We start from the raw sequence: 27,405 nt of genomic DNA on the forward strand, positions 1-27,405 counted from the left end.
CAGGACGAGGTCGGGATTGAACGTATAATGGGGTTTGCTCTGCAGGGGCACCTGCCCTCCCCCCGAGAAGCCGCCTCAGTGGTCGTCCTGCTGCGCGTCCCTGGGCCGCCGTCCACGCCGGGCGAGCCACTGGGCCAGGGCCACCCCGGGGACCCACAACATGGGCAGGAAGGACAGGAGTATGCAGACCGCCTGCACCCAGCCCGGGTAGGCCTTCGGCTGCCGCGCGGGGAACCACTCCTGTGGGGACACGGCTGGGTCAGCTGGCGACTGCCCGGGTGGAGCGGGGACCCGGCGTGGGGCACGCTGCTCCCCCCGGGGGAGCACCCAGCGTGGCTTTGGGGTCCGTGCTTGGAAATGCCCATGAGGGCAGCGGCCCCCTTGCTGGGCTGGGCTCTAGGGATTTGCCAGGACCCTGGGGTCTCTCCTGGAAAGAGTTGCCGGCAAGACCCTGGGCCCTCCCCAGCTGTCCTCTATAGGGGTGCCGCCGGCCAGGAGCTGCTGCCCACCTGCCCCTGGACTCAGGCTCCTTGGCCACAGGGCAGTGTCGGGCTGGCCTGCCCTGGGAGGGCGCTGGCCGTTCTGACCAGATACCCAGGCCATGCGCCACCTGCAGGCCTCGGTGCCCCTGCCGCACACCTGCAGTGGCTGGAGCAGCTGCCGGTGAGCCAGGAGGGTCTGTGTGCTGCCCGGGCTGGCTGCCACCCCCTTAAGCCTGAGGCCCTGGTCCAGGCCACAGTGGCCATGGGCCGCCTGAGGCACCAGGAAGGCTACAGCCTCAGGCCTCCCAGCAGAGGCTGCCCACGAGGTCACTTAGCTGCAAGTCTATCGTGAGGGCATTCCAGGCTCCCCAGGACCTACATATTGGGGGTTCCAGGCGCTGTAGCCTGGTGGCGTCCGGGCCAGAAGCACCACATAGGCCACAAGGATGGTCAGCAGCAGCAGGGGGCTGATGGCCTTCCAGGTCAGTTGCCAGTAGAGCCCAGGCTTCCTCCCGGTCATCCAGGCCACGTCGTCACAGAACCTGCGGGTCCAGGCCCCAGGTCACCCTCTGCGCCACAGGAGCTCTGCCCACCCTAGCCTTGCCCGTGACGTCCAGGCAGCTGGCACCCTCGTCCTAACAGCCCAGCCCTGCACAAGGGGCAGGTGGCAGCTGCTGCCATCCAGGAACCGGGGAGGTTGGGGTGGGGAGTGGCAGCTGCATGGGGTTCTGAGACGCCAAAGAGGTGGACATGTGTCAGCTGTGCCCACTGCTCCCCAGCTGCCCGCGCACACGCCTGGGTCTCCTGCGGCCCAGCCCGTCCAAGCCCAAGGTCACTGCCCCGCCTGTGGTGCTGGTGCCCTGGGTGGAGGCTCTCCCCTGTGTGCCTCCAGGAAGGCAGCTGTGAGGCCCGGGGCACCCAAGGTGGGCGGTGTGACCGCCGGCCCCAGGGCAGCGGCGCTGGTGCCCGCGAGAGGCTGAGCTGGGCCTTGTGGCCTAGGAGGGGTTGGGACAAGCCAGGCGTCCACTGCTCCTGGGCCTTTGGCACTGGTGGCTGGAGAGGCCAGAGGTCAGTGGTGGGGTGGGATCTGGGCACCTCCTGCACCCCGGGAGTCACCACCCTGGGGTGTCTGGGGAGAGGCCTCGGAGGCCCCATGTTCCCCACTGCTGCCTGGGAGTCCCGAGAGGCCACCGAGCTCACCGCTTCATCCCGTAAACATAAACGACGCCGACCACCTCGAAGCAGGCGAAAATGATGAGGTTCGGGGGCGCCGCGTAGCTGTCGAAGATCTCCAGCCAGTAGTTCCCTGACTGCAGCGTGAAGCAGGTGGCCGAGAGGAAGCAGAGCAGGCAGGCCGCCCCTGGACAGCACCCGGCCTGAGCAGGCGCCCGCCCTGCGTCCTGGGGCTGCACCGGGGCTCCTGGGGGGCAGGGGCCTGTGCCCAGGGGGTGTGGCTGGACCCTGCCTCTCGCTCTGGCTCCCCTGTGGCAACCCCCTGGGGACATCCAGTGAGCGAGAGGCTCCAGGACGACCCTGGGAGGTGGCCAGGCCTGGTCAGTGACCCTCAGGAGGAGGGGTGCCCACCGGGGGCACCCAGGAAGTTGGCGGGGAGAACAGGCCCTCAGGCTGGCCGCTCACCTGTCAGGACCTCCTTGGGGACCGATTTGGGCAGGACGCCCAAGTCCAGCAGCGGCGTGATGACCCCCTCCATGTTCCCGAACATGGACGACAGCCCCAGCGTGAAGAGCATCGCGAAGAAGAGCACGGCCCAGCCGGGCGCGCCGGGCATGTGCAGGATGGCCTCGGTGAAGACGATGAAGGCCAGGCCGGTGCCCGAGGCGCTCTGCAACACGGGCCTTGGTGGCATGTGCCTGGGGCCGGCTTCCCGTGCCGCCCTGCCCCCGCCCCCAGCGGCAGCCCCCGGGCAGCACGGCGGGGCCACGTGTCCCGAAGGCCCGGCAGGCCGAGGCCGCAGAGGGCCCGGCCCACAGCCCCGGCCGTACCTTGTCCAGAAAGTCGCGCAGGCGGCAGGTCTGCAGGGGCAGCCTGGCCACCCTGCCCGGCCAGGAGGCGTTCAGGTGGGCGAGGGCGGCGGCGTAGCCCTCCCTGGAGATGCTCTGGTCCGCGAGGTCGAAGGCGTCGAGCAGGACGAGGATGTTCCTGCAGGGCCGGGCGGTCAGCGCAGCAGCAACCCCCCCCCACCCGCGGGGTCGTCCCAGGGCGGCCGCCCGGGGCCTGGGAGCGGCTCCTCCCGGCAGGTGTGGCGGCGCGTGGCCGGGGGCGCTGCTGCCGACTCCAGGCGAGGCCTGGCCGCCCGCCCCTGCCCCGCGCCCCCGCGCCCTGGCCTTCACACGGTGTCCTTTTTGTTGGTGCCGTATTAGATGCCCCCTGCATGGCCCTGGGGTGCCTGTGTCCCGAGCGGGGTGCAGGGCGGGAGCCTCTGCCCCTGACCTCCACCCCTGCAGTCTGGGCGTTGGCGCCTGGACTGGAGGGCAGGTGCAGCAGCCAGACGCCATCCTGGGCCTGGGAACAGCCAGCAGCATGGGGTGCCCGGGACCCCTGTGGGCCTGAAGGGGAGAGCCATGCGCAGAAGCCGCTGGCCAGTGGGTCTTTACCTGCCCAGGCTGTCCACCCACAGCCCGGGCTGCGCTGCCCCAGCCAACGCTGACGGCGGCACGAGCCCCTCCTGGCGGTCAAGCCGGAGTGTGGGCACAGTGTGGCTGGGCGGCGCTCCTGCCGGGACCCAGGCCTCCGTGGGCGAGTGGCCTGTCCACTCAGCTCCTGCCCCTGTGCTCACGGCCTCGTCCCGTGCTCTGTGAGGACACCGTCCGGGCCATAGCCCCCTGGCCCATCACGGCCGCAGAGGCCCTGCTCCCACAGGGCCTGGCGTCCAGCCCCCTGCTGGCCACGCGGAGGACGCGGCTCACCCATCCAGGCAGCGCCCGAGGTCATTGGCCGCCTTGAACCCCAGGACCGAGAAGATGGCGATGGACGCGTACAGGGAGGTCATGCTGTTCACCAGGGCAATGCTGACCGCGTCCTTCTCACAGTCGTTCCTGGGGACACGTGGCAGGGCCGTGGGCAGGAGGAGGCCGGGGCGCAGGGTCCCCCTGCACCTGGGGCCCGCACACAGCCCTGCCGCCCAGCTCCAGGCCCCAGGGGCCCCAGGCCCACCCCGGCACCGGCGGAGGGAGGGCGGCAGCGGGGCGGCTGCCCTCTCCAGGCGAGCACCAGCCCCACCTGCGCTGCTGGGCGCCCGGCGGGACCGCGCTGGAGGCTCACACGGGCCGGCACCTGCAGCTGCTCCAGGGCGCCCCGGCGTCCGCGTCGGGAGCCCGGGCAGCGCGGCCCTTCCTGGGCCCTGGGAGCCTCCCGCCCGCCCGCAGAGCAGCCTCAGCAACACCCCTGAGCAACATCCCAAGGTCGCGAGGAAGCCCCTGGGGCCTACCTGGGTGGGTTGTAACTTGCAAACGCGATGTGTCCGCCGAAGGCCAGGGACAGGGAGAAGAAGATCTGTGTGGCCGCGTCCAGCCACACCCGGGGTTCTGGAGGGTCTGCAACTGCGGGGACGGGCCTGAGCTGGGCTGGCGCTCGCCCCGTGGCCCAGGACAGGCCAGGCCAGGCTGCCCGGCCGCTGGAGGGGCAGTCGGGGGCTCCCCGCTGCGCCTAGCCGGGCTCCTGCAGAGGGTGGGAGCCGCTGGGGGCCTGGACAGTCTGCACTGGCCTCCGTCGGTGTTGGGGCCGCGGGCGAGGAGTGTGTGGGTACAGGGCCTGGCCGCCTCCGGGTGCCCTGACCAGCCGTGCCCCCAGGAGCCCCGGAGTGTCGGGTGGAGGTGCTGGGGCCCTGGGTAATTGGAATGGCCAGGAAGGGGGTGCAGGCTCTGGGGGGCGGGGCCCTTGGTCCTGGGGCTCCTCTCAGAGCAACGGGGTCAGGACTAGAGGTGGGCCAAGGGGCCCCGCCAGCACCCCAGCCCCCCCTTACGGTGTCCCCCCCTGGACCTGGGGGAGGACCAAAGCCGGTGCTGGCGCCCCTCCCTCCATGCCGCTCCCGCCCTGAGCCCCCGAGCCCCCGCCCCGGCGGGCCAGCGCCCACTTACATTGGGGGTGAACAGGTAGATCAAGCCCTCTGTGGCCCCGGGCAGGGTGAGGCCCCGCACGAGGAAGACGGTCAGCACCAGGTAAGGGAACAAGGCCGTGAAGTAAATCGCCTTCGGGAGAGAGACGGCAGGCCTCGGGCGGCGGCTCCGGGCCCAGCAGCCAGAGCGGCAGGTGGTGGGTGGCAGCCAGGCCTGTGTGCCCACGGGGGCGCCCCACCGGGCCGCGCCCCGCCCCTCCGCTCAGCCCCTCCGCCCCCTGCGCGGCCTGGACCCTGCCTCTCGCTGGACAGGGCCACCTCGCGTGGGGTCTTCTCTCCCCGCACATCCCCCAAGGCGTGACCACAGACTGACTTGGGGGGCCCCGTGTGTCTGTAGGGACTTGGATGCCTGGGAGCTGCCCTGTCCGCCAGCCTGATGCCCTCGACGGCAGGCAGGGACACGGGGTCACGGGGCCAGGAGGGCACTCAGTCTGGACCGCGACAGGTGCCCGAGGCCTCCGCTCTGACTCCTGGTCCCGCTGCCTGAGTCTCCGAGAAGGTGATTCTGTCTCCACAGCGGCCGTGCGAGTGTCCGGCCGGTGCTGTGAGCAGCTGTGTGGCCAGGGAGTCGCCCCAGCAGCAGGGAGTCAGGCAGGGCTAGAGCTGCGCGGTGACTGCCGCCCGTGGGGCCTGCAGACCTCCCCGGAGGCTGCACCAGCCCTGGGGTCCGCCCCCTTGGCCACCCAGTGGACGCAGAGGACACGGGCTGTCGGCGGCGCGCACCTTCCCGCTGGACTCGATGCCCCTGATGATGCACAGGTACAGCAGCGCCCAGCTGGCCGCCAGGCAAACCAGCAGCCGCCACTGCACGGAGCCGCTGTCCGCAATGTCGGCCGAGATGTTCAGGGTCCGCCGGTACCAGAAGTAGCTGACGGCGCTGCTGCGGCCACACTCGTCCTCTAGGCCTGGACGACATGGGCATCAGTGCTGGCCACGGGGCTCGGGACATGGTGGTCACTGCCCACTGGGCAAATCGCAGGACCCGCCCCCGGGGGGATGGGCACACGAGGGGACTCGCTGCCCCAGTGTCCAGCTGAGCCCAGCGGGGCCACCAAGGGAGACTCGGCCATCGGCCATTCTCGCCCTTCGGCCCCAGGCCAGAGCAGGGAGGGGCGTGTGGGCACGGGCACCGAGGGGGGAGGGGTGTGGGCGCCGCCTGGGGTGTGAAAATGAGGCCCTGAGCCCCTGGAAGGGCCCCTGGGCAGAGCAGAGCTAGGGCCCAGCTCAGGGCGGCGCTGGGCGCCGGTTCCTGGCCCCCGGGCTGTGTGGGGGTGGCGGCGGCAGCGAGGAGGGACGGCCGCCGCCCGCAGCCCACCTGTGCGGTTGCCGTCCGGCGGGCAGGAGCCCCAGGGCAGCGGGTGCTGGAAGGAGTTCAGGAAGTACCAGAGCACCCAGGTCAGCACCGTGTTGTAGTAGAGGCTGACCAGGAGGGACACCGTGAAGCAGCCCAGGCCTGCGGGGGACAGCGTCAGCCCCCGCCACTGCCAGACCCGGGCCCTGTCCCCGGCCCCCGCCCCAGGCCCCCCGGCTGCCCCAGTCCCCCAGCCCCCGCCGGACCTGTGCCCCGCCTCGGCCCCCCCAGGTCCCCGCTGCAGCCCCCCAGTTGCTCCCCAGGCCCCCCACCCTGCCCCAGTCTCCCTTGGCCCAGGTGCCCCCCAGACCCCGGCCCTGCCCTAGGGTGCCCCCATTCCCCCCCAGGTACACTCCCAGGCACCCCAACCCGGCACCCTGCCCTGCCCCAGCCTCCCAGGCCCCGGCCCAGGCGCCCCCCAAGTCCCCGCCCCCGCCCCAGGGCGCCCCCCAAGTCCCCGCCCCCGCCCCAGGTGCCCCTTCCGAGCCCCGCGGGCACGGCGGGGCGGGGCCTACCCACGCCGCCCAGGTAGGGCGAGATGGCCGTCCACGCGCCGACGCTGCCCCTGCGCAGGCGCTGGCCGATGGCGAGCTCCAGGTGGAAGATGGGGATCCCCTCGAGGACCAGGGCGATGAAGTAGGGGATGAGGAAGGCGCCTGCGGGGACGCGGCTCAGCCCGGGCGGGCGGGGCGGGGGCGGGGCCTGGGGGCGGGGCGGGGCCTGGGTGGGCGGGGCGGCCCCAGTGGGCGGGGCGTCGGGCCCGAGGGGCGGGGCCCCGGCCGGGGCGGGGGGAGGGGGCGGCCCCGCGAGGCCGTGGCCCCCGGGCCGTCCGTCGGGGCCCCGGCCAGTCGCCCCGGGCCCAGGAGGTCGTGCCGGCGCCCCGCGCCCCGGCTCAGCCGCGGCCTGTGCTGCGGGTTCGCGCCCCGGCCCCGCGACGTCCAAGCCACCGGGGGCCTGCGGGGCCTGCGGGGCGTGGGGGCGGCGGGGGGGCAGGTGCGCTGCGCCCCGGGCCTGCGGCCCAGCCCCGCCCCGCGCCCCCCGTCGCAGAGCCCGAGCTCCCGGGAGGCGGGTGGGGGCAGGGCGGCCAGCGCCGGGGGTGGGGGGCGGCGGGTCCCCAGCAGGACGTGCCCACGCCGCCTCGACCCTCTGCCCTCCGGCCCCCAGGGGACGCCTCGTCCCCAGCAGGGCAGCGTGAGACCCGCCGGAGCTCCACGCGGCAGGGCCCGGCGGGGGCAGCCTGGCCAGGGACGGGAACATGGGCCGGGCCCCCAGGGAGGCCCCCAAGTGTCGGGGCAGGGTGCCAGGCAGTGTGCCCCAGCTTGGGGGGCTGCGGCCAGAGACCCGCGGAGCTGAGCCCTCCCAGCTCCCCTGGGGGCCTGGGGGGCCTGCGGGGCCTTGGAGGGAGGAGCCCCCCGCGCCCGCGCCCAGCTCACCCCCGCCATGGCTCTGGCACAGGTACGGGAACCGCCAGATGTTGCCCAGCCCCACGGCGAAGCCCAGGCAGCTCAGGAAGTACTGCAGCTTGTTGTCCCACTGCGGCCGGTCCTCCCCGGCCCCCGGCGCGTCCGGGCCGCCCGCGCTCGCCATCCTGCCGAGACAGCGGCGACCGCCCCGGCGGGCGACTTAAGGGAAGCCGGTGGAGCCAGTTAATGGGTAACCCCGCCGCCCGCATCCCGGCCCCTGCAGGCACCCGCTGCTCCCCGGCCCCCCGCGGCTGTCCACCCTGGGGGCAGCTCCTGCTGGCCGCTGCTGGGCCTTCATTTCCAGAGAGAATTCAGGCTTCTCTGGCCACTGTGCAGGCCTCAGGGGAGCCTCCCCCAGAGCACCCCGGCCACCCACGGGCAGTCCCCGCCCTTTCGCCTCCGCCAAGGGGGGCTGCGCCAGGGCGGGGGGTAGCGTCTGGGGATCCCTGGACGTGAGACCCACAGCCCACAGACACCCCAGGACAGGGCAGGCCCTGGTCCACAGTTCTCGGGCCAGGCCCCATGCCCACTGCACGGTCCGATTCACGCGTGTGTCCTGGAAACGGCTCCAGGGGACTCATCTACAAGGTCCTTTTGGGGTGAGAAGGGAAAAGTGGGCCTAGGAAGACCAGGTGGCTGGGGGGTGGGGAGGGAGGCAGGCTCCCGACAGCCCTCTTGTGCCCAGAAGCCCCGTCACGCCCACAGCTCGCTGCCCCCTGCGAGCTCGCGGCCCCGAGCCCCCTCCATGGCCTGGCCTCCCTGGCTTCCTCAGAGAAGACTCCCCCGGACAGAACCCAGTCCCCCCCCGCCCCCGCCCTTTCAGGGGCCCTTTGCGCGCAGACACATTGGGCCAAGAATACGAAAATCAATTTATTCCCCAGGATGGGCACAGTCTGCAGAGTCAGGGCCGGGCGGCACCACCCTGTGCCCAGGTGAGGCCAGGGGGCTTCAGGAGGGGCGGGGTCCCGACGGCCAGCAGCACGGGGGTGGGGGTGGCCCTGTGGGCTTCCCAGGTCAGCGCGCCGGCCCAGCTGCACACCCAGGTCCGTCTGAGGTTCTGTGGGTCGTGGCGTCTGGGCTGGGGCGCCAGGTCTCTGGAGGGCCTCCTTGGGCCGTGGGGCACCCGCCGCTGTGATCTCCGTGCCGGGAGACTGGGGAGGTGGGGAGCGGCGGGCCCCCACGGCGGGCGGGTGCTCGGCTCCCCGGACTCCTGCTCTTGACAGGTCTCAGAAAGTCCAGGGAGTTGAAACTTGCAGATTTTTCCATGGAGAGTGGGCAAGCGGTGACTGCCGGGGCGACGGGCTGTCTCGGGGAGCCCGCCTGGCACCCCTTGGGGCATGCCATCCCCCACGCGGGGCCCAGCCGAGTTAGCCTGTAACTGGTCTTCTCCGACATCAGGCTAAAAATTCACGCAGCTCACATCCCCGTGAGGATGCAAAGGTGGCTTCTGCCTAAGTCGTGCCAAGCTGGGTGTGACAACTGTTCCCGCGGCGGTGCCAGGAGCAATGATTAATGGGCTGCGCTCGGCTGGGGGCTGGGGGGCAGGGCGCCCGAGGGCCGCAGATGGGCTCCTCAAACCACAGCCTGGGGCAGCGCGGCCGGAGACCAGGCTTCCCGCTGAAGGGACGAAGGGCTCGACCCGCCGAGGTCGGGGTGGCACAGAGCGGGGCGCAGGGGTGCCGCCTCCCCAGCCCCGCAGGGCCTGTCCCGGGAGTGTGGGTGGTGCACGTCCACGTGTGAGGGCCAGCGAGCAGGCAGCATGTGTGCAGGGTGCACAGGTGTGCAAGGCACATACACCCACATGTGCACCTGCACACACGACACACAGGTGTGCGGTCACACTCACGTGCACACGCCCCAACACACATGCTTGTGAGCTGACACTCATGCAATGCACGTGCAGTCAGACCTCGCAAACACCCACTCTGTGCGACCAGTGCACACAAGACAACCACATGTGCTGTTCTCACGCCCATACTGCACACACGAGTGCACTCATGCTCACACGTGTTCACACACACACACCCCTGCATGTGGGGCACATGCATGCCTGCACTTGTATTGACAGGGATAGCACTCGCACACACACACTCGCACACACTTGCACATGTAGCACACGCACACACGCTCATACACAGTGCTCCCCTGTGCACACCCGTGGCCTGTGGCTGTGCACACTCACCCTGACACCCCCACCATCCCCCGGCCCCTCTGGGGATCACTGCTTCAGGCCCCCGTTCACTGAGGCTGTGGACGCCGAGCTGACCAGCCCCTGCTGGTCCCCGCCGCGCTGTAAGCGGGTCCTGATAAGCTTGTAGATGGCGAAGCCGGGGATGACCAGGCAGGGCGCGCCGGACACCACGACCACCACGGCGTACACCCAGCTGGGGTACGTGGTCTTCTGGGACTTGGGGAACTCCTCCTGGGGAGAGAGGCCTCGGGGTGAGCAGGCGCCAAGGTCACGGGGCCCCATAGGGCAAGACCCCCATCCCGATTCTCAGCCCCCCGAGGCCGCCCCGCGCTCACGTAGGAGGGGTCCCACACGCTGTAGATGAGCTGCTCGTTGACCTTGACCACGAAGAAGAACAGGAAGATGACCAGCATGAGCAGCGGGCTGACCACCCGCCACATGACCTGCCAGAAGATGTTGGGCTTGTGGCCGATCATGAACTCGATGTCCTTGTTGAACCTGGAGGCCGAGGCCAGAGGGTGCGTCACCACCCTGTCCGGGAGAGAGGGCAGCCGGGGGCCGCCATCCCTCCTGCTGCACCTGACCTCCCACACCACAGGTGCGGCCACCCAGGAGGCCCCGTGGCCACTCGTCCCGGGGCCCCTCGAGGCCTGTCCGGCGGTGCTGGTGGCAGAGCCTTCTGCGGGCTCCCTGCTGGCCCCCGCCCGGGGGCCTGCGCCTGTGCCGCTCCCCCACGCCAGGCGACCTTGGTTGGGAAGGGCAGCAGAAGCGAACCGGGCGGCCAGCGAGCCTCGGGGACGCTTGTGGGAAAGGACAGGTGCCCCAGCCTGCGCCCCAGCCCCAGGGGCTGCCCCAGCGGAGACCCTGGCATCTCCGGGCCTGCCTGTCCACGTCCCCACCCCACTCGGCTCCTCGTGGGAGCGGCCCCACCCCGGACAGCACAGTGAGTGCCGTGCTGGACACTCAGGGTCCCAGCGGGCCGGCCAGGCCTGCCCCCAGCACCCAGGCCTGTCCCCAGGCCCATGACCCTTTGATGCCACGGCCACCGCCAGGTCCCACCTGTCCACGCCATACACGTAGACCACAGCGAACATCTCGCAGAAGGCGATGACGAGCAGGGGGATGGAGCCGGCATAGCCATCCAGCAAAGAGAGCCAGTACTGGCCAGAGTTGAGCGTGAAGATGATGGCCAGGAGGTAGGTGCCCAGGCAGATGAGGCCTGCGGTGGACGGCAGCGCTGCAGACCCGGCCGCCCCAGCCAGCCCGCCCCGCCCCCGCAGCCCAGCCTGCCCCGCCCCCGCGGCCCCCCACCTGTGAGCAGCTCCTTGGGCCACTTCTTGGGGATGATCTTGAGGTCCTGCAGGGGCACGACCACCCCCTCCATGTTGCCGAACATGGACGACAGCCCCAGGCAGAACAGCATGATGAAGAACAGCACGGCCCAGAGCGGGGCCACCGGCATCTTGGTGATGGCCTCGGTGAAGACAATGAAGGCCAGGCCTGTGCCCTCCACGCCCTGCGCGGGGGGAGTGGTCAGCGGGTGGTCAGCGGGGCCCTGCCCCCGGGCCCACGCACCCCCGCCTGGGGAGCTCGGCTGGCGCGGCCAGGAGGGAAGACCCGCGGGGGCCTCGGCCACGGCCTCAGGGGGAGCGCGGGGCAGGGACACGCGCCCAGCGGCCGGAGGAGCTTGAGGGGAGCAGCCCGACTGCGCGAACAGGTCGAGCAGGGGTCGAGCCCAGCCGGCCTGCGGGGAGGCGCCGTGGACCGGCCCTGGCCACACAGGCCCAGACCATGGAGCGGGGCCGCGGCCTCTGCGCGGGTTTTAGGGAAACACGGATTCGTGTGGCCGCCGAGGACGGCCGGGGCCCTGCGGGCTGGGGGCCTGCAGGTGCCGACACCCCAAAGGCTGCGCGGGCCCAGATGGGAAAACTGCCCCATCAAGGCGCGGGTGTGGACGGGCAGAGCTCCGTGGACGGGCAGAGCTCCGTGGACGGGCAGAGCTCCGTGGACGGTGCCGGCGGGCCGCGGGGGGCCCAGCCCGCGGTGCCCGGGACCGCCCCGGGCTTCCGTGTCAGCGGCGGCCCCGGCCCAGCGACGCGGCCGGTGCCTGACCAGCCGGGCGGGCGGGCTCACCTCCGACAGCAGGGAGTTCATGTCACACGTCTGGAAGGTCAGCGCCGCGAAGGCGGCGGGGTGGGTGGCATTGTACCACTGCTGCACCTCCGTGAAGTTGTCCTGGGTGACGCTGCCTTCCGGCAGGTCGAACCCGTTCATGAGGGTCAGGATATTCCTGGAAGGACCCGTGGTGAGGTCCCAGGGGGTGGCCAGGGGTGTGGACAGGATGGGGGGTGGGGCGGGGCGGGGCAGGGGCCAGAGGGACTCCCGTGGGGGGACACGGACGGGGGCGCGGGCACAAGGGTGGGTCGGGCACAGAGCGGGGCCGGGACGGGGTGGGCGCAGGGGGCTGGGGGGCGCCTCCTTGGGCTGCCAGGGCCAGGCGGGGGCACGCACTGGTTGAAGCACTCGTCGTAGCGCTCGGTGGCCCGGAAACCAATGATGGAGTAGACCACGGTGGCCGCGTACACGGACGTGAAGCCGTTGATGATGGACACGATCACAGAGTCCATCTCGCAGTTGTTGCTGCGGCCGAGAGGACGCCGGTCACCGGCCGCTGGCCCAGGGCCAGACACGCGTCCAGGCCGCTCCACTGGCAGCGGCCGGGGATGCCCTTCTGGGAGGGCCAGGCAGGCCTCGCTCACTGGCCCTGGAGCTCCCCGCCCACGGCCGCGGGCAGGAGGGCGGCGCCGGGCCCAGACGGGATGTGCAGGACGCGGCGGGGGTGCCGGCGACCCCCCACACTGAGCCCCACGCGCAGCCCACAGCTGAGTGCAGTTTGGGGTCTCAACGCCCGGCCACCCCTCGTGCCCCCTTGGCCCCTCCCCTGACCGCCCAGCCGCGGCCTTAGCCCCCTTATCTCCAGCGCCCGGGCGCGCGGCGTCACTGTTACCACACCATCAGGGTCTGTGCCAAGGCGCCCCCTCTGCCCACTCTGAGCTGCCCGCGCCCCGCCCCCGGGCTCCTGCCGCAGCAGACGGGCGCACAGTAGGTGCACTCGTGTCCTGGGGAGGAACCAGCCCTGCTGTGTCCCCTGGGTGGGGGCCGCGAGGCTGGGCGTGCGTGCAGGGGAGGCTCAGGGAGCCTGCGGCTGGGGGGCCTGCGTGGGGGGCCAAGGGGAGAGCGTGCCCACCCAGGCTGGCCCTGGCAGACCGAGCTGGAGGGGAGGCGGGTGGGACCGCCCCGCTCACTCCTGGCTGCCTCCGAGCGCGGGCTCTGGGTCCAGAGGGACCCCTCCCGTGGGGTGCGGGAAGGCGGCCCCGCAGGTGCAGCAGGGGGGCTCTGCCCGCACCTGCACGGCTTCCGTCCTCACACAGACCCCCTCCTGGAGGGAAACCGAGGCCAGCACCAAGGCGCCCGTGCAGCCCCCCACGGGCCCGCACACTCACTGCACAGAGTTGTAGCTGGAGAAGGAGATGAGGCCCCCGAAGGCCAGCGAGAAGGAGTAGAAGACCTGAGCGCCCGCATCCAGCCAGGTGACCGGGTTGGCCAGCTCCGTGACCTGCCACAAAGGGGACGCTCAGCCGGGCACCTCGGGGCCGCCAGGGCACGCCGCGGGGGAGACCGAGCGGGAGGCAAGGCTGCGGCCCCGGCATGGGGCGAGGGGCCAGGACCACCCCTCAGAGGGCAGCTGACCCTCCCCGAAAACCCGGCCGTCCCCTCTGCCCTGGGGGGAGACCCGGCCGGGATCGGAGACTCACGTTGGGCGTGAAGAGGAAGATGATGCCGTTGGTGGCCCCCTTCAGCGTCAGGCCTCGGATGAGGAAGATGGTCAGCACCACGTAGGGCAGCGTGGAGGTGACGTACACGGCCTGGCAGGGCGGCACGGCGGTGGGACCCCAGCTGACCAGCCTCCTGCGCGCGCCCTTGCGTCCCGCCCCACCCGCGGCCCTGCGCCCCGGCCTTCCGCCCTGCGCCCCGCGCCCGCCTGCGGTTCAGCGGTCAGCACCCCCCCAGGGCCTGCGGGGGCGGGCACGCGAGAGCCGGCGCAGCCAGGGCACCGCACCTTCCCGGTGGTCTCGATGCCGCGGATGGTGCACACGTAGAGCACGCTCCAGGCGCAGGTCAGGCACAGCAGGATCCACCACTGCACGGAGCCCGAGTCGTCGATGGACGTGGAGATGTTCAGGGTCTCCCGGTACCAGTAGTAGTCAACAGGGGAGCTGCGCGCGCACTCGTCCACGTAGCCTGGGGGCACCAGGGCGCTGCGGAGCCCGGCCAGCCCCAGGCACGCGCCCTGGCGCCCGGCGCCCCCACCCCCACCGCGCAGGGCTCCCGGGGCCCCCCCCCCGCAGGGCGCGGGGCTTGCCGGGTGCAGGCGCTGCGAGGGGCCCCCGACCCGGCTCCCGCCGCAGACTGTCCCGCCTCGTGGTCTGGGGTCGGGCCGCCGCTCAGGCTCACGGACCCTCCCCAGACCCTCTAAGGGGAGGCGACCCAATCCCGGAGGACACCTCGGAGACGGGCGCGGCGCCCCGCGTTCCCTGGGGGGCCCTGGGGAGGCCTGTCCTCTCCTGGCCCCTGGGGGTCCACCGGCGGCCCGGCCCTGCCTCCTGTGGGCGCTCGCGGCCTGAGGCAGCCGCGGGGCCGGACGGCGCGGGGAGGGCAGCCCGGCCGGCGCCCGCTCACCTGTGCGGTTCTCGTTGAGGGGACACTGGCTCCAGGGCAGCGGGTCCTGGAAGGAGTTGAAGAAATACCACATGACCCAGGCGATGATGGTGTTGTAGTAGAAGCCCACCATGAAGGACACGAACATGGACGCCACGCCTGCGGGCAGAGCGCGGTCAGGGGCAGGGCGGGCCGCGGGCGGGCGGGGGGGCCGGGGGCGCCCCGGGCGGGGGCTCAGGGCAGGCCCGGAGCGGGGGGTCAGGGCCCTGCGGGTCGTGATGGAGTTAGGAGTGTGGGGCGTGGGGGGATGGGGGGCGCACGGCACGGTGGGGTGCAGGGGGCACGGAAGGGTCTGGCCCGAGGATCTCCCCGCTGAGGTGTGTAGTGGACGAGGAGTCCCCGAGGGCAGGAGGGGCCTGCTGTGCCGACGCCTGCCGCCTGGGCACTGGCTGGGCCAGCTCTGGCCAGGGTGTCCACACCCCCTGCCCTGGGCACCCGTGGACTCGGGTCCTGGCCCTGCTGCCCTGGCAGCTCCGGGAAGAGGTGGGCAGCCCGCGGGCGGGGACACGCACCGACGCCCTTCAGGGCCGGGTGGATGGAGCTCCAGACGCCCACGCTGCCCTTGCGCAGCCGCTGGCCGATGGCGAACTCCAGGTGCAGCAGGGGGATGCCCTCCACCACCAGCAGGATGAGGAACGGGATCATGAAGGCCCCTGCGGGCGGGCGGCGGGCGGGAGAGGGGCCAGCTGAGCGGGGCCGCGGAGGACTCACGGCTCCGGCCGGCCGCAGAGGCCCCCAGAGCTGTTTCACGGGGTCCCCTCTGCCGAGCCCAGCGTCCCGGGCCCTCGGCCCACGTGTCCAGCCCGGGCCACCTGCCGGCTGGGCGCGCCACGGGGGGCATCCGTGAGGGCACGGGAGGGCCCGCGGCTGCTGGGGGTCAGACCCTAGAGCGGGGCGGGGAGGAGGCCGTGGCCAGGGCGAGCAAGCTGCCCCTTAGGGCCCCCTGACAGGCGTGGAGGGGCACCCCCGAACCAGAGGGGCCGCGGCCGCGGCGGGGGTGTCCTCTGCCTCCACTACCCGGCTGCCCCTGCCCGGCGGGGCAGGGACTCCAGGGGGCCAGGCCCAAAGCACCCGGCGGCGCGGCGCGGGCTTCAGGCGAGGGGCGGAGAGGCCGAGGGTGGGACTGAGCCGCGGCGTGGGGAGCGAGGAGGCGGGGCGCGCGAGGGGCGGCAGCGCAGGGGGTGGGGGCGCCGTCTGCCACTGGCTGCGAGACCTGAGACCTCCGCCCCCCGACACTGCCCCGCGCTCAGCTCCGCTTCAGGGCCACGGGGGCTGCTCCCAGAGGGACACGCGGGACACCCCAACATCCGGCGCGCCTGCACCCCCACCCCTACGTGCTCAGCACCCACCCCCGTCCCTCCCTCGCGGCCCTGGCCCCCTGGGCTCTGTCCGTCCCCCCCCCCCCCCCCGCACCGGCTCCTGTTTGCTCTCCTCCCCCGCTCCCCCACCCGCCCTGCGCCCCTGCCGGCACCCCCAGCCGCCTCGTTGGGCCGCAGCAGAGGCCCTGGGTGGGCGAGCTGTGTCCACGCGTGTGCATGGCCTGTGCGTGTCCACGCGTGTGCATGGGGCCAGCACCCAGTGCCGAGCCGGGCGCTGGCCAGGTCGCCTGCAGGGAGTCCCCCTGTGTCCCGGCTGGCCTCCGCCCTGCTCCCACCCCCAGGCCACCTTCACCCCACTCTCCCTGCCCGTCGGTCTCCACTGGGAAATGCGCGGGCCCCCTTGAAAGCCCTGCCTGGATGACCTCTCCTCCCGGGAGCTGCTGCTGCCCCCACAGGGGCCCACGAGAGCTGAGGGCGAGGGGGTCGCACACGCCCCCCACCCCGGACCTGGGCCTCCGGGGGTGGGGCGCTCCTCAGCCCCTTTCTCCTCGGAGACCCGGCAGCCCCTCCGCTCCCGGGGATCGGCGGTCTGGGGTCTTTCTTTTAAACCCCTCGTTTGGGGAGGGGGCTGTGCGCCTGCGCCGAGTGGGCGCCCGGGCGGCTCCCGAGGCCCCCAGACCAGCCTCCCTGGGCGGCACCGGAGCCCCTGTGCCCGGCCCAGGCCGGACAGAGGAGGTGGGCAGACCGGGCCAGCGTCTGGGGCCTGCAGGGCACATCCCCGCCTCCCAGACCCGCCTCCCCTCCGAGTGCCCCGCCCGGCCCCGCAAGCCCAGGCCCAGCCCCTCCCGGCCAGCCAGGACCCGGAACGCTCGGCCCAGATGGCGGAGCCCAAGCCCCCGGCCCAGGCCCGCGCTGCCCGAGGCACCGCCAGGCGGCGGGGGGCTGAGGTGACTGGAGCGGGGTGCGGGGAGCACATCTGGAAATGGAGGAGCTGGGAGGGTGGGGTGCGGCCGCTCCCCGGGCTCAGGGTCCGTGCTGCCGTGGAAGGCCACGCCCGGCCTGCGTGGAGGGACGGGGCCGGCCCTGTCCACCCGGAGGCGCCCTCCCCACCGCAGACACGGCGGGCAGCACCGCCGAGCCCCAGGCCGGCGCCCGCGTGACCCAATTTCACGCCATCGAGTCAAAGCGAAGGGAGGCGGCCTCGCCTTCCAGTTCATCCACCCCCGGGAACAAGGGGAGGCAAATGACCCTTTCTCCAGGCCAGGCCCGCCAGGCTGGATGGGCCTCGGGACTGCTCCCTCGCCAGCCTGAAGGGTCAGCCATCCTGGGGGTCTCGTGCCCAGCCCCGCCCCCCAGGCCTGGGTGTGCCCCCGCACTGGCTGCCCCCACAGACGGCCCACCGTGTCCGGCGGGGCCAGGGAGTTGTGGGGGCCGCCCCCCACCTGGCAGCCCCGGGCCCCACACTCGGTCATGGGTCGCCCTCTGGGCTTACACCCTCCCAGACATTGCAGCCCGGAGGCTGCCCCGGCCCCTCTGTCCCTCAGGACACTGACCCCAGCGCCCCCTCATCCGGCCACACAGAGCCGGGCTCCTGGGCTTCCAGCCAGCGGCGGGGGTGCCGGCGCCACCCTCCCCGGGCCCCACTGACCACTCCAGGGCACGGGCCAGAGGGGCCAGGCTGGGGCCGGGGGCTTGGTGCCCGGAGACCCTCAGAGGCCTCGGCAGGCAGCCAGTGCCGGGGCACCCGACACGCCTGTGCGAGGGGAGCAGCCGCGCCTGCCGGGAGCAGCCGGGAGCAGCGGGGAACGCGTCGTCCACGAGGGGCAGCCTCCGCCCGGGTAGGCAGGCGGTCCTGGCGCCACCTCCCGATGGACGGGGCAGAGGGGGGTTCTGGGCAGCCGCAGCCCTGTCTTCCCGGCGCAGGCGCCGCCCGCCGCCCGCTCACCTCCGCCGTGGCTCTGGCACAGGTAGGGGAAGCGCCACACGTTGCCCAGGCCCACGCAGAAGCCCACGCAGGTCAGCATGTACTGGGCCTTGTTGTCCCACTTGGGCCGGGAGCTGGCCTCCGCCTGCTCGAGGTCCTCCAGCTGGTCCAGGGAGGGGATCCGGTCCTCCAGGCCCGGGTTGGGCAGCACCAGCCTCACCATGGTGGCCGCGTTGTGCTCGCCGGGGCAGGGAGCGCGGGCAGGAGCTTGGGCGAGGGCAGGCCCCGGGGCTTTATAGGGAACCTTTGGCACTTCGCCGAGCCCCGAGCGGAGGCGTCAGCAGATCCCGGCTGTTAATGCCTTATCTGCCGGCGCCGACCCTCCGCCCCGCCCCTCTGCAAACTCAGGCCTAGCGGCACAGGTGGGGCCGCCGCCCAGCGCAGCAGCAAGACCACCTCCCAGGGCCCGGGGTCCCCGCCCCACAGCCCTCCCCCACCGCACCCCACCCTGCCGGCGGCGGCCCCAGGGGCCTGAGCGCAGAGCCCCCACCCGACTCAGCGGAGCCAGCGCCTTCACGGCCCTGGCCTCCCTCCGGCCACGGGCGTGGCGCCCGGCGGGGCCTGCCAGCCGGGCCCTGGACCCCAGAGCGGCCCAGCCGCGGTGCCCAGGAGTGGCCGGCCTCCGCCATCCCCAGGCACGAGGGCCCGGCCCCAGCAGCGGTCAGGCGGTGCCACACGGGTCGGGGGGTCCTTCCTCCACGCGCTGGCCCGTGGCCCACGTGGTCACCGCCGGCCGCTTTCCCTCTGGCTAGTGGCTGTGCCGCCGTTCCTGCTGGGCCCTTCCGGGGGACGCCCTGGCCAGCTCAGGCAGCGCCGGGACAGTGGCCTCCCCCCTGGGGCTGCCCTGGCGCCCTGCTCAGGTCTGCACCACTGGACGGCGCCGTCCCAGGACCCCGGTCCAGGGTCAGGAGCTGGCATCTGCGCCCACGACGGGGGGCTGGGGAGGGGCGAGGCGGGAGGGAGGGCGGGAGGAGGGGTAGTATTTAGGCTCCTGGGCGGGAAAGGCCGAGGGCCAGGGCAGGACAGACAGACACGGAGAGGCGGGGGGCGCAGGCTGCTGGGCGGGGGAGTGGCCGCGGCAGGCAGCGTGGCCTGGGGCACCGGGCAGGGTGGGGTGGCGAGGGCTGGCCTGGACGTGTCCAGCGCACACCCCCGGCCCACAGACGCAGAGCCAGGCTCTGGACACAGGCTCTCCCGGATGCTCCGCCGACGCCCGTCTCCTCCTGGGAGCCCCCGCAGGCCCCGCTCCTCCGGCCCGGCCCCCGCCCCGGGCCCCTGCCCGGCCCGCTGCCAGGGCTGCTGCCCCCGGACCCGCCCTCTCCTCCGCGCCCTCTCCGTGACGCCGTCGTCCCGAGCTGCGCGCCCGTGTCTCCAGGGGACGTGGGTCGTCACGGTGACAACCGCTCATCGACTTCTCCTTTCAAGTCATTTCTGCCGGGGGTGTCAGCGCCTCGGCGAGCTGGAGGCCAGTGGCTGGACCTCGTCCCCGGGGCCTGCCGCTCGCTGCCCACGCTCACACCCACGCCGAGACAGGGAGACGGCCTCGGGGCGGGGCCCCAGAGAAGCCCCTGAGCACCCATCCCAGCCGGCTCCCCGTGGTGCCCACCCGCGCCACTGGCTGCCTGGGCCGAGGAACCTGGGCACTGCGGGCGGCAGCCGGGTGTGAGGCCTCCACCCCTGGCGATGGGGTCCAGGCCTGAGTCACCCCACAGCCCTGTGTCTGGCTGTGGGCCCTGCCTCAGAGGCTGCACTGGGCAGCGGGGGACACTGGGGTCAGTGTTCCTGCAGCTGGGCCAGCCTGGGTGCCACGTCTGTGGGTTCCTGGGGCCCCATGATGTTCCCGGGGCCAGGCCGGCCCTTCCCCCACCAGCCCCTCGCCCAGGGATGGGGCTGCACGCGGGAGGTGTCGCCTCCACCCTGCTTCTCCGGCCTGGACCAGCCGGCTCTGCTCCTGCCGAGAGCCCCAGTGGCATCCCTCCCCCTCCATCCTGTCCCGGGGTCCCGTCTCCTGGCCGGGCACATGGCCGGCCCCTGCCCTTGCAGGCCTCTCTGGCTCCACGCAGCCCAGGGGCCCGAGGCCCGCGGGACCGCCGGACCATCCACGCACCTGCCTGCCCGCCGCCCGTCCCCCACCGTGCAGAGGCCCCTCGGGCATCAGTTTGGCAGGGCCCGCCCCAGGGTCCCCAGGGGCCTGGGAGCTCAGAACAACCCGCCGCTGCCATCACCACGTTGGGGCTTCCTGCACGTCAGCCCTGACGCCTGGGCTTCCCCTGCACACGCTGCGCGGGCCGGAAGGCCGTCCGTGTTCCCCTCCTGCCTTCCCTTGCCGTCTCCCGCCGTCTCCCGCCGTCTCCCGCGTCCTGCTCAAGCCGAGGAACCAGCGGGGGGCCCCAGCACCTCAAGGGCCTTTCAGCCCACCCGCAACGTCCAGGCGCACAGGCTGTGCCGTGGAGCGTGCTGGTCACTCTGAGTGGACGCACACTGGCGGCCGTCCCCGCTGGGCCTCCCGCGCCCGCCCCAGGCCCCCCATCACCAGTGGCAGCAGACGAAGGGCCCGGCTGCCCTTTAAAGACGGCCATGAGCACCTCGCCCTTTATTCTCTTTTTTATTTAAGATTTATTTTACTTATTTATGCTTATAAGAGCTGGGTGCAGGCCAGAGGTTGGGGGGATGGGAGGACTCCCCAGAGACAGAGAGGGGAGCAGAACAGGCGGATCCACTGAAACCCACTGCTGAGGGGAGCAGCGGGAGACAGAGAGGTCTGCTGCGCCCTGTGGGCAGCTCCCTGGCCGGGGATGGGACTCAGCGGCTGGCGATAGCTTCATAGCTCTGAGAATCAACCTGTGCGCCCCAGGGAGGCCCCACCCTTTATTCTCTTAATGCCACAACTGCAGTTGACCGTGGGCCCACCCTGCACCCCCACACTAGCCCCGGCCTTCACTAGGGACCCCCTCATCCTGCAGGACGCGGCCCCAAGCGGCTGAGGGCTGGACGTGGCGGTGGCGTCTGCGGGACGCAGGTGAGGCCAGGGCCGGCCCTCACGGCCCTCGGCAGGCGGTCACCCCACCACGCCCAACAGCGGCTGCTCCACATGTTTCCTGATTCCATACATTTACCAAACACACGGAAAACGGGCAGAGCTGACCGCCTGAGTGCACCCGCCTGGCCCCGCGCCAGGCCTGCCCGGCCTGGGAGCCCTGGGGTGCTCAGCGGTGCCACCGGCAGAGAGCCAGGGCCATCGCCGGGAAGTCCCGGAGGGGCAATTGGGCGCCGCCCTCGGTGCTGGCCGGCGCGTGCGCCACGCCCGGGGCGTGGGGAGGAGCAGGGAGTGCCTGGGGTCGCGGAGCCGCTGACCTTTGTCTGGATGGGACTTGTTTTCCTGAGAGCCTGCGCCCGGGTTGGCTGGAGGCCGGGTCGTCCTGGGCAGAGCTAAGCCCACATGAATGTCCCTCGGCGCCCACCAGGCCTGCCTCTGCGGCCCCTCCCGCCCCGTCTGGGCAGTGGGGAGGGGAGACGGAGTGAGCTGGAAGGCGTGTCTGGGCGACACATACCCCCCCGGGCTCACCTGGGCAGGAAATGCCCCCCTGCTGCTGACTCTCAAGGAGCAGCCGAGCGCCCAGTCCCTGGAGCCCCGCCCTGCGCGGTCACTGCTGAGCTATCAAAACAGCGGCTGTCACCTGGGCCTGGAGGAAGTGGCCAGATAAGAGGGTGCTGGGTGAGGGGCTGCAGCCTGAGTGTGGCCTTGGCGGGCACTGGCGGGGGACACGGACGGCCACGTCGGCCAGCACCCATGGCCCCGCGGCTGCTGGGGAGCCGCGGGTGGGCAGCTGCAGTGGCCAGGGCAGCCGCCGAGGCCATCCGCCCAGATGTCCGTGCGGCTTCTGAGATGACACGTTCTGACACATCGCTGGAAAAGGCAGCACAGGGCCGGGCGGGGGGCAGCTGGCGCGGGTGGCCCACGCATCTCCCGAAGCACTCACGCTCACTTACCCGGGATACTTGGAAGTGTGGTTGGCTTTGCCGTTAGGGTCATTTTGTGGTTTTAACGTGTGCAGGTGCTGGACACATGGGCGACCAGGAGGAGGCTGACCCCATGACCCGGTGTGGAGGCACCGGGAGGGCGTGCGGGTGACGGCGGGCAGGAGAGGCAGGGCAGGGACGGCTCCTCTCCTCTGGGCCCTGCTGGCAGAGCCATTTCTGAAGACCCTGCACTCCGCACGGCGTGTGCCCCTGGGCCCGGGGGCCGGCCCTGCAGAGCCCAGGCCACCCGCACCCAGGCTGAGCTGCTGGCGGGGCGTTCGGGGCTCCGCCTGCTGGAGGCCGTGTGGCTGGCGCTGGGCCCCTGAGTGGTGGCACCATTGATGTCTGAGCTCCGGCAGCTCGGCCGGCTTTGGCAGGACTGGCTTTGGGGCACACCACCCGCGCGGCCCTGAGACCAGAGGTGGGTCCGCCCAGGGGGTCCAGTGCCCTCTTATCCGGGCCGCTGCCTCCAGGCCAGGGGAGAGGCTGGCCGGGCTGCGGTGCGCCTGGGGAGGGCGCCGGCCACCAGGGCCGCTGCGGGGTCTGGGCTGAACCCGGTGCCGAGCAGTTTCTGGTCTCAGAGATGGGCGACCTGGGAACCCAGTTTTCAAGTGAAGTTTGGGGTTGAGTCCAAGGTGTGTGGAATGCTGAGGTTGGGGTGCCCCGCCCTGCACCCCATCCCCAAGCGCACCAAGGGGAGACCCTGTGCTGGGCACCGGGCCCGGAGGGCGGTCGGGAGGCGCCAGCTGAGAGGGGCTGCAGGCCCTGCCCTGGGCAGCGCGGGGTGTCTGCGGGGTGGCCCCCTCCCTGGGGCCTGACTCACGGCCAGGCCGGCCCTCCCAGGGGCATGGTTTACGGGCGGGCAGAGGGCGCCCCAGGCCACCCCAGTTATCTCCAGCTCCTCCCGCTCTCGGCAGGCCCAGAAACAGGTCAAATTGTTTCCAAGTCCCCTGGATGCGATTAACCATCAACCTAGGGCAGCTCCCGCCGCAGCTCCCGCCCACGCGCGGTACTTTTCCAGCAAGCCCTGCTGTCCCCCACCCCGGGCAGGAGCCCAGGAAAGGGGCCCCGGGGGCTGGGAACCCCTTGCATGGCCCCCCACCAGGCCCCCGCTCCGGGACCCCCCAGGCCCACGCCACCCCCAGAGCCAGACCCCCTCGGTCTCCTGGAGTGGCTGGGCAGCCCCCCGGCCCCAGCCTCCTCCGTACTGGAGTGGGGGACTTTGGGCTCCCCTCGATCCCGTGCGACCCTGGTCTGGGGGAGCTCGGGGCCCAGATGGAGCAGGAACCCCAAGCAGGGTGGGCTCCGGCGACCCGGATGGCAGAGCAGACCCCGCAGCGGCCCGCCCGCCCGCAGCAGCCCCGGGACGCCCCAGGCCCTGGAGGGCCTCCCCGGCTGGACGCCCGGAGCGGAGGCCCCAGGACGATGGGACGGAGGGGGCCGCGGAAGCACCTCGCAGAGGCGCGTGTGTGTCTGCGGAGGTCGATGGCCAGCGGCCGGGCAGGGGAGGGCCGCGCGGCCGCCCTGAGTCAGCGCCTGCTCCGGGGCCGGCGGGCGGGCAGGGGCCCTGCCGGGAGGGGCGAGGCGGGGCCCGGGGGGGCCCCTGCAGCCCAGCCCCAGCTGTCCTGCTGAGGTCAGGTGTCTGGGCAGAGGTCAAGGGTCGCTGTCATGGGGAGCGGGTGGGGGAGGGGCAGCTGGCGGGGGAGGGCAGCCCCTGGGAGGTGGCGAGCCCGGAGGGGCTCTGGGGCAGCAGGGGGGCCGCACTGGGGCGGGGTCACTCGGAGCCAGGGTGGGTTTGGGGGCTGGCGGGTGTGGCCTCGGATGCGGCCAAGGTCCCAAGGGCGAGGTCCCAAGGGCAAGGTCGCGGGCAGGGAGGCCGGGTAGCTGGGGCCTGAGTCACTTCTGGGCACGTGAGGACTCAGGACTTGGGGAGCCTGGCCAGCGCCTCGGGGGAGGGGCCTAAGGTCAGAGGTCAGAGGATGGAGGCAGCCCTGTCAGGGCCAGGCCAGAGAGTTCTGGGGGACAATGCGGGGGTCCCCAGAGCCCAGGGGCTGGGGCAGACCCCTGCCTCAGTCCCAGCTGAGCCCCGCGGCAGTGAGCGCCCCAGTACCAGGGCCCACCGGACTGCGCCCCTGCTCCAGGCCGCCCTGAGCCCTCGCAGCCGCCTCCTTCCTGCCCCTGACCCGCTCCAGGAAGGGACAGGGCTGTGGGCCCCAGGGCTGGGCTCTGCCTGGGGTCAGCCCTGGGAACCTGCACCCCTGCTCAGTCCCCCCAAAGCAGACCCTCAGCCTGGAGCCCAGGGCTCCCGGTGGACGCCCACCTTGGCCACTGCAGCGGCAGCCCCCGCAGGGGCACCGGGCGCAGAGCCCAGGAGGGCCAGACAGGCCTTGCTCCACCTGCTCCCCAGTGGGGGGTCAGCACCGCGGGGCAGGCCGGGAGCTGGGCCAGCAGCAGGTGCGGGACCTCCTGGCCCGCGAGGCCGCCCCCGCGCCCCTGCTGCCGGGCCTGCCCGTGCGTCCTTGCGCTGCACTTGGGGCTGGCCCAGGACGGGCTGCCGCCCCGGGGGCCACGCAGCTCGGCCGGGGCGACTGCGGGCGCGCGGGGCAGAGCCCACAGCTGCCCGAGGCCGGCGGAGGGCGTCGCAAGCAGCAGGAGTGCGGCCGCTCCTGGGGACCCTGGGGACGCCCTCCCGTGCTTCTGGGGGCCCAGCGCCGCGGCCAGGAGAGGCAGGAGGCCACCCCCCCAGCCCGTGGGGGCCACGCTGGCCGCCCTCAGCACCGCTGGCCGCGGCTGAGGGGTCCCCGGGCGCCCACGCGCGGGCGGCCACCGGCCCTCGGGCTCCTCTGCCCGCCGCCTGCGCGGGCGCCGTGCCACAAGAGGCCACTCGGGGCCTGGTCTGGACCTCGGGCGGCGGCCGCTCCGGCGCGGGGCTGCTGCAGGGGAGGCGCCCCACGGGGGGGGGAGGCGCCCCACGGGGGAGGGGGAGGCGCCCCACGGGGGGAGGGGAGGTGCCCCACGGGGGGGGGGGGCGCCCCACGGGGGGGGAGGCGCCCCACGGGGGGGGGGAGGCGCCCCACGGGGGAGGGGGAGGCGCCCCACGGGGGGGGCCGCGCCGCGCTCTGGGGCTCCTGCACCCCCTCCCGCTGCTGGACACCGCCGGGGCGTCGCCGGGGCGCGGGGACCGCGACGACGGCGCCCCCTGGCCGCGAGGCCCGCCCCGCCCGCCCCGCCCGCCCGGCTGCAGCTGCAGCTCCGCGGCCGCCCGCGAGGGGGCGCGAGGCCCGCCCCCCCCCGCGGCGAGTCCCGGGGGGGGGTGCCCCCCGCCCCCCGCGCAGCGGGCCCAGCCCCGCCCCCCTCTCTGCGACGTCGAGGCCCTCGCGCCCCGCGGCCTTCGCGGGGGCGCCGCCCGCGTCCCCCTGGCGCCCGCGGGTGTCAGGCCGGGTCCCGCGGGGAGGCCGCGCGCTTCTCGGGCTCACGGCTCGGGGCGGCTGCCCGCGCGAAGGGCCAGCGGCCTTCCAGGCCCAGCGCGCGCGGCGGCCCCGGGGACAGGCGGCCCGGCCCGACAGGCCGCCCTCGCGCTGGCCTCCCCCTCCCAGCCGCCGCCTGGCCAGCCCCCCCGCCCCCCAGCCGCCCCATGCCAGGCACCCCATGCCAGCCCCCAGCCCCCCATGCCAAGCCCCCCAGCCCCCAGCCCCATGCCAGGCCCCCCAGCCCCTCCCAGCCTCCCCTATGCTAGGCCCCCACCAGCCCCCTATGCCAGGCCCCCCCAGCCCCCCCTACGCCAGGCCCCCCCCAGCCCCCCAGCCGCCCCCCATTCCAGACCCCCACCCAGCCTCCCCCAATGCTACTTCCCTCCTGGCACAGCCCCCCATGGCCCCCCCAGTGTCACTGCCCGCTCTGGCGCCCACAGGCACCCATGCCCTGAGGTGGGCCGGCTGCCAGGACACTGGGGCCCGGCGAGACCCACACCCCATCACCCTGCGCAAGCCTGTGCCCTGCAAGGGCAACACGGTCCATGTGCTGGGTCCGCTCTGGTGGCCAGTGGGGTGGACAGCACGTGTGGTGGGCCGCGAAGCGGTCATTGGGGCAGGCGCGCAGCCTGGGGAGGGCCCTCCCGCTCCCTGGGGCCCGGGGCTGGGCCTCAGCTGCCCTCGGGGCGCGGGACGCAGCTGCTGTGCGGGGCCTGTGCCCCTCCCGGTGCCCACCAGCCGGGCGCCGCGGGAGGCCGCTGGGCTGCACTCAAGCCCGGCCGGTCCGCCCGAGCAGGGGTGTCCCTCGGGGGCCGCTGCGGCCCCGCTGGACCGGCCAGCAGAGGGCGCCGACGCACGGCAAGGGCGCAGGGACACGGCAGAGCCCCAGCCCCCACGGGCAGGTGGCCCCCCACGGGCCTGCATCTCTCTGTGGGGGGGGGGGTCGAACGTGGGGATCAGGGCCTGCGAGGTCCTGGCCAGGACACTCGGGGGCGGCGTCCAGGCTCGCTCACCACTGGCCGTCAGGACTGGGCTCGAGTGAAGGGGTTGAGGCCAAGGGCCCAGGGCGCCCCCTTCAAGGCCCCTGGGGGCGGGCCTCCTTGGCCCTGGAGACCCCCTGGCGCAGCCCCAGGCTACCCTGCCCTGTCCCCAGCCCGCGGGCCGCATATGCAGGCGCCAGCAGGGCAGCACACCCCAGATGCAGGGCTGCACCCCCGGGGCAAGGGCCCTGCTCCCCCGCACACACTGTGCCCCCCAGCTCCCCCGCCTCCCTGCTCCTCCCGCCCGCAGCTCTGCGCACCCCCGCGGGGAGCTGCGCTCCAGGGGGTCCTCCTGCCGCAGGCAGCGAGAGTGAGGGCGAGGCTGGGCCTGGGCACTCCCCCCACTGCCCCACCCCGCGGCCTCTCCGGGGGAGCCCCAAACCAGATGAGAGCCTGCAGCCCGCGCAGGACCCCACAGTGCAGGGCGGGGCCTGCCAAGCCGGCCGAGGGGTGTCCGGACCTTTTCAAAAATACCAAGTAGCCTGCCCAGGGCGGCCACTCCCAGGCACCGCCGGGAGCAGGACGCTGGCCCCGAGGGGCAGCCTGCCGGGCAGCCAGCACTGACCCAACCCAGATGGTGCAGGCAGCCGAGCCATGGCCGGGCTGACCCAGCGGGCACCCACAGGAAGGGCGGCAGAGAACTTTCCAGAGCGGAAAGGAAGACCTGGGTCCAGGAGGCGCTCGCAGGTCTGTCACCATCGCCCTCCGGGCCGGCCGTGCCCAGTGTTGCCTTCCCTGCAGGAGGCCGCGGGACGGGGCAGCAGGGCGGCCAGCGGGGCGGCCAGCTCCCCTCAGCCCTGCCGGGCGCGGCCTCTGTGCCTGCCTGCCCCCTTCCCTGCCTCCTGCACCCGCCCTGGCCTCCCCCTGCGCAGCTCGCTGCTGCCCTGCTCTTCCGGCCACACGTCCCCAGAGACCTGGGCTTTGGCTTCGAAAGCAGGTGGCTGGGGGGGGGGTCACCCCAGTGGACACCTGTCTGGGCCCTGGGCAGCGTCCGGTGCTATGAACTTCCCTGTCCCTCGGACGGGTGGGGGGGCCACTGGGGGTGCACGTGAGTGGCTGGTGGACGGTGGGCGAGTGAGTGAATGAACGAGGCCCCTGGTGGCCCCAGCGTCCATCCAGCCCACACGGCCTCCTGAGCCGCCGGTGCCATGTCGGCGGGAGAGGCGGGCAG

General features: G+C 73.2%; 2 protein-coding genes across 2 annotated transcripts; both read right to left on the bottom strand.

Moving 5' to 3' along the window:
* Positions 1 to 75: 75 nt before the first annotated feature.
* SLC6A18 (solute carrier family 6 member 18) lies at positions 76 to 7,555 on the bottom strand. The gene is made up of 12 exons (XM_037529383.1): positions 7,402 to 7,555; positions 6,484 to 6,624; positions 5,933 to 6,070; positions 5,341 to 5,522; positions 4,576 to 4,690; positions 3,931 to 4,036; positions 3,410 to 3,538; positions 2,486 to 2,642; positions 2,121 to 2,325; positions 1,683 to 1,842; positions 862 to 1,024; positions 76 to 240 (listed from the first exon to the last, which is right to left on the bottom strand). The coding sequence occupies exons 1-12, from the start codon at positions 7,553 to 7,555 to the stop codon at positions 76 to 78; spliced, it is 1,815 nt and encodes a 604-aa protein (XP_037385280.1).
* A 1,509-nt stretch (positions 7,556 to 9,064) lies between these two features.
* SLC6A19 (solute carrier family 6 member 19) lies at positions 9,065 to 17,890 on the bottom strand. The gene is made up of 12 exons (XM_037529410.2): positions 17,666 to 17,890; positions 14,914 to 15,054; positions 14,363 to 14,500; positions 13,743 to 13,924; positions 13,438 to 13,548; positions 13,126 to 13,238; positions 12,134 to 12,262; positions 11,756 to 11,912; positions 10,934 to 11,138; positions 10,682 to 10,841; positions 9,958 to 10,120; positions 9,065 to 9,853 (listed from the first exon to the last, which is right to left on the bottom strand). Exons 1-12 carry the CDS (start codon positions 17,865 to 17,867, stop codon positions 9,650 to 9,652), a joined length of 1,905 nt encoding a protein of 634 aa, XP_037385307.1. The 5' UTR covers positions 17,868 to 17,890; the 3' UTR covers positions 9,065 to 9,649.
* Positions 17,891 to 27,405: the final 9,515 nt, after the last annotated feature.

This window comes from Talpa occidentalis, unplaced genomic scaffold, assembly GCF_014898055.3.
Source record: "Talpa occidentalis isolate TD23 unplaced genomic scaffold, MPIMG_talOcc4v2.1 talOcc4.6, whole genome shotgun sequence".
NCBI lineage: Eukaryota > Metazoa > Chordata > Mammalia > Eulipotyphla > Talpidae > Talpa > Talpa occidentalis.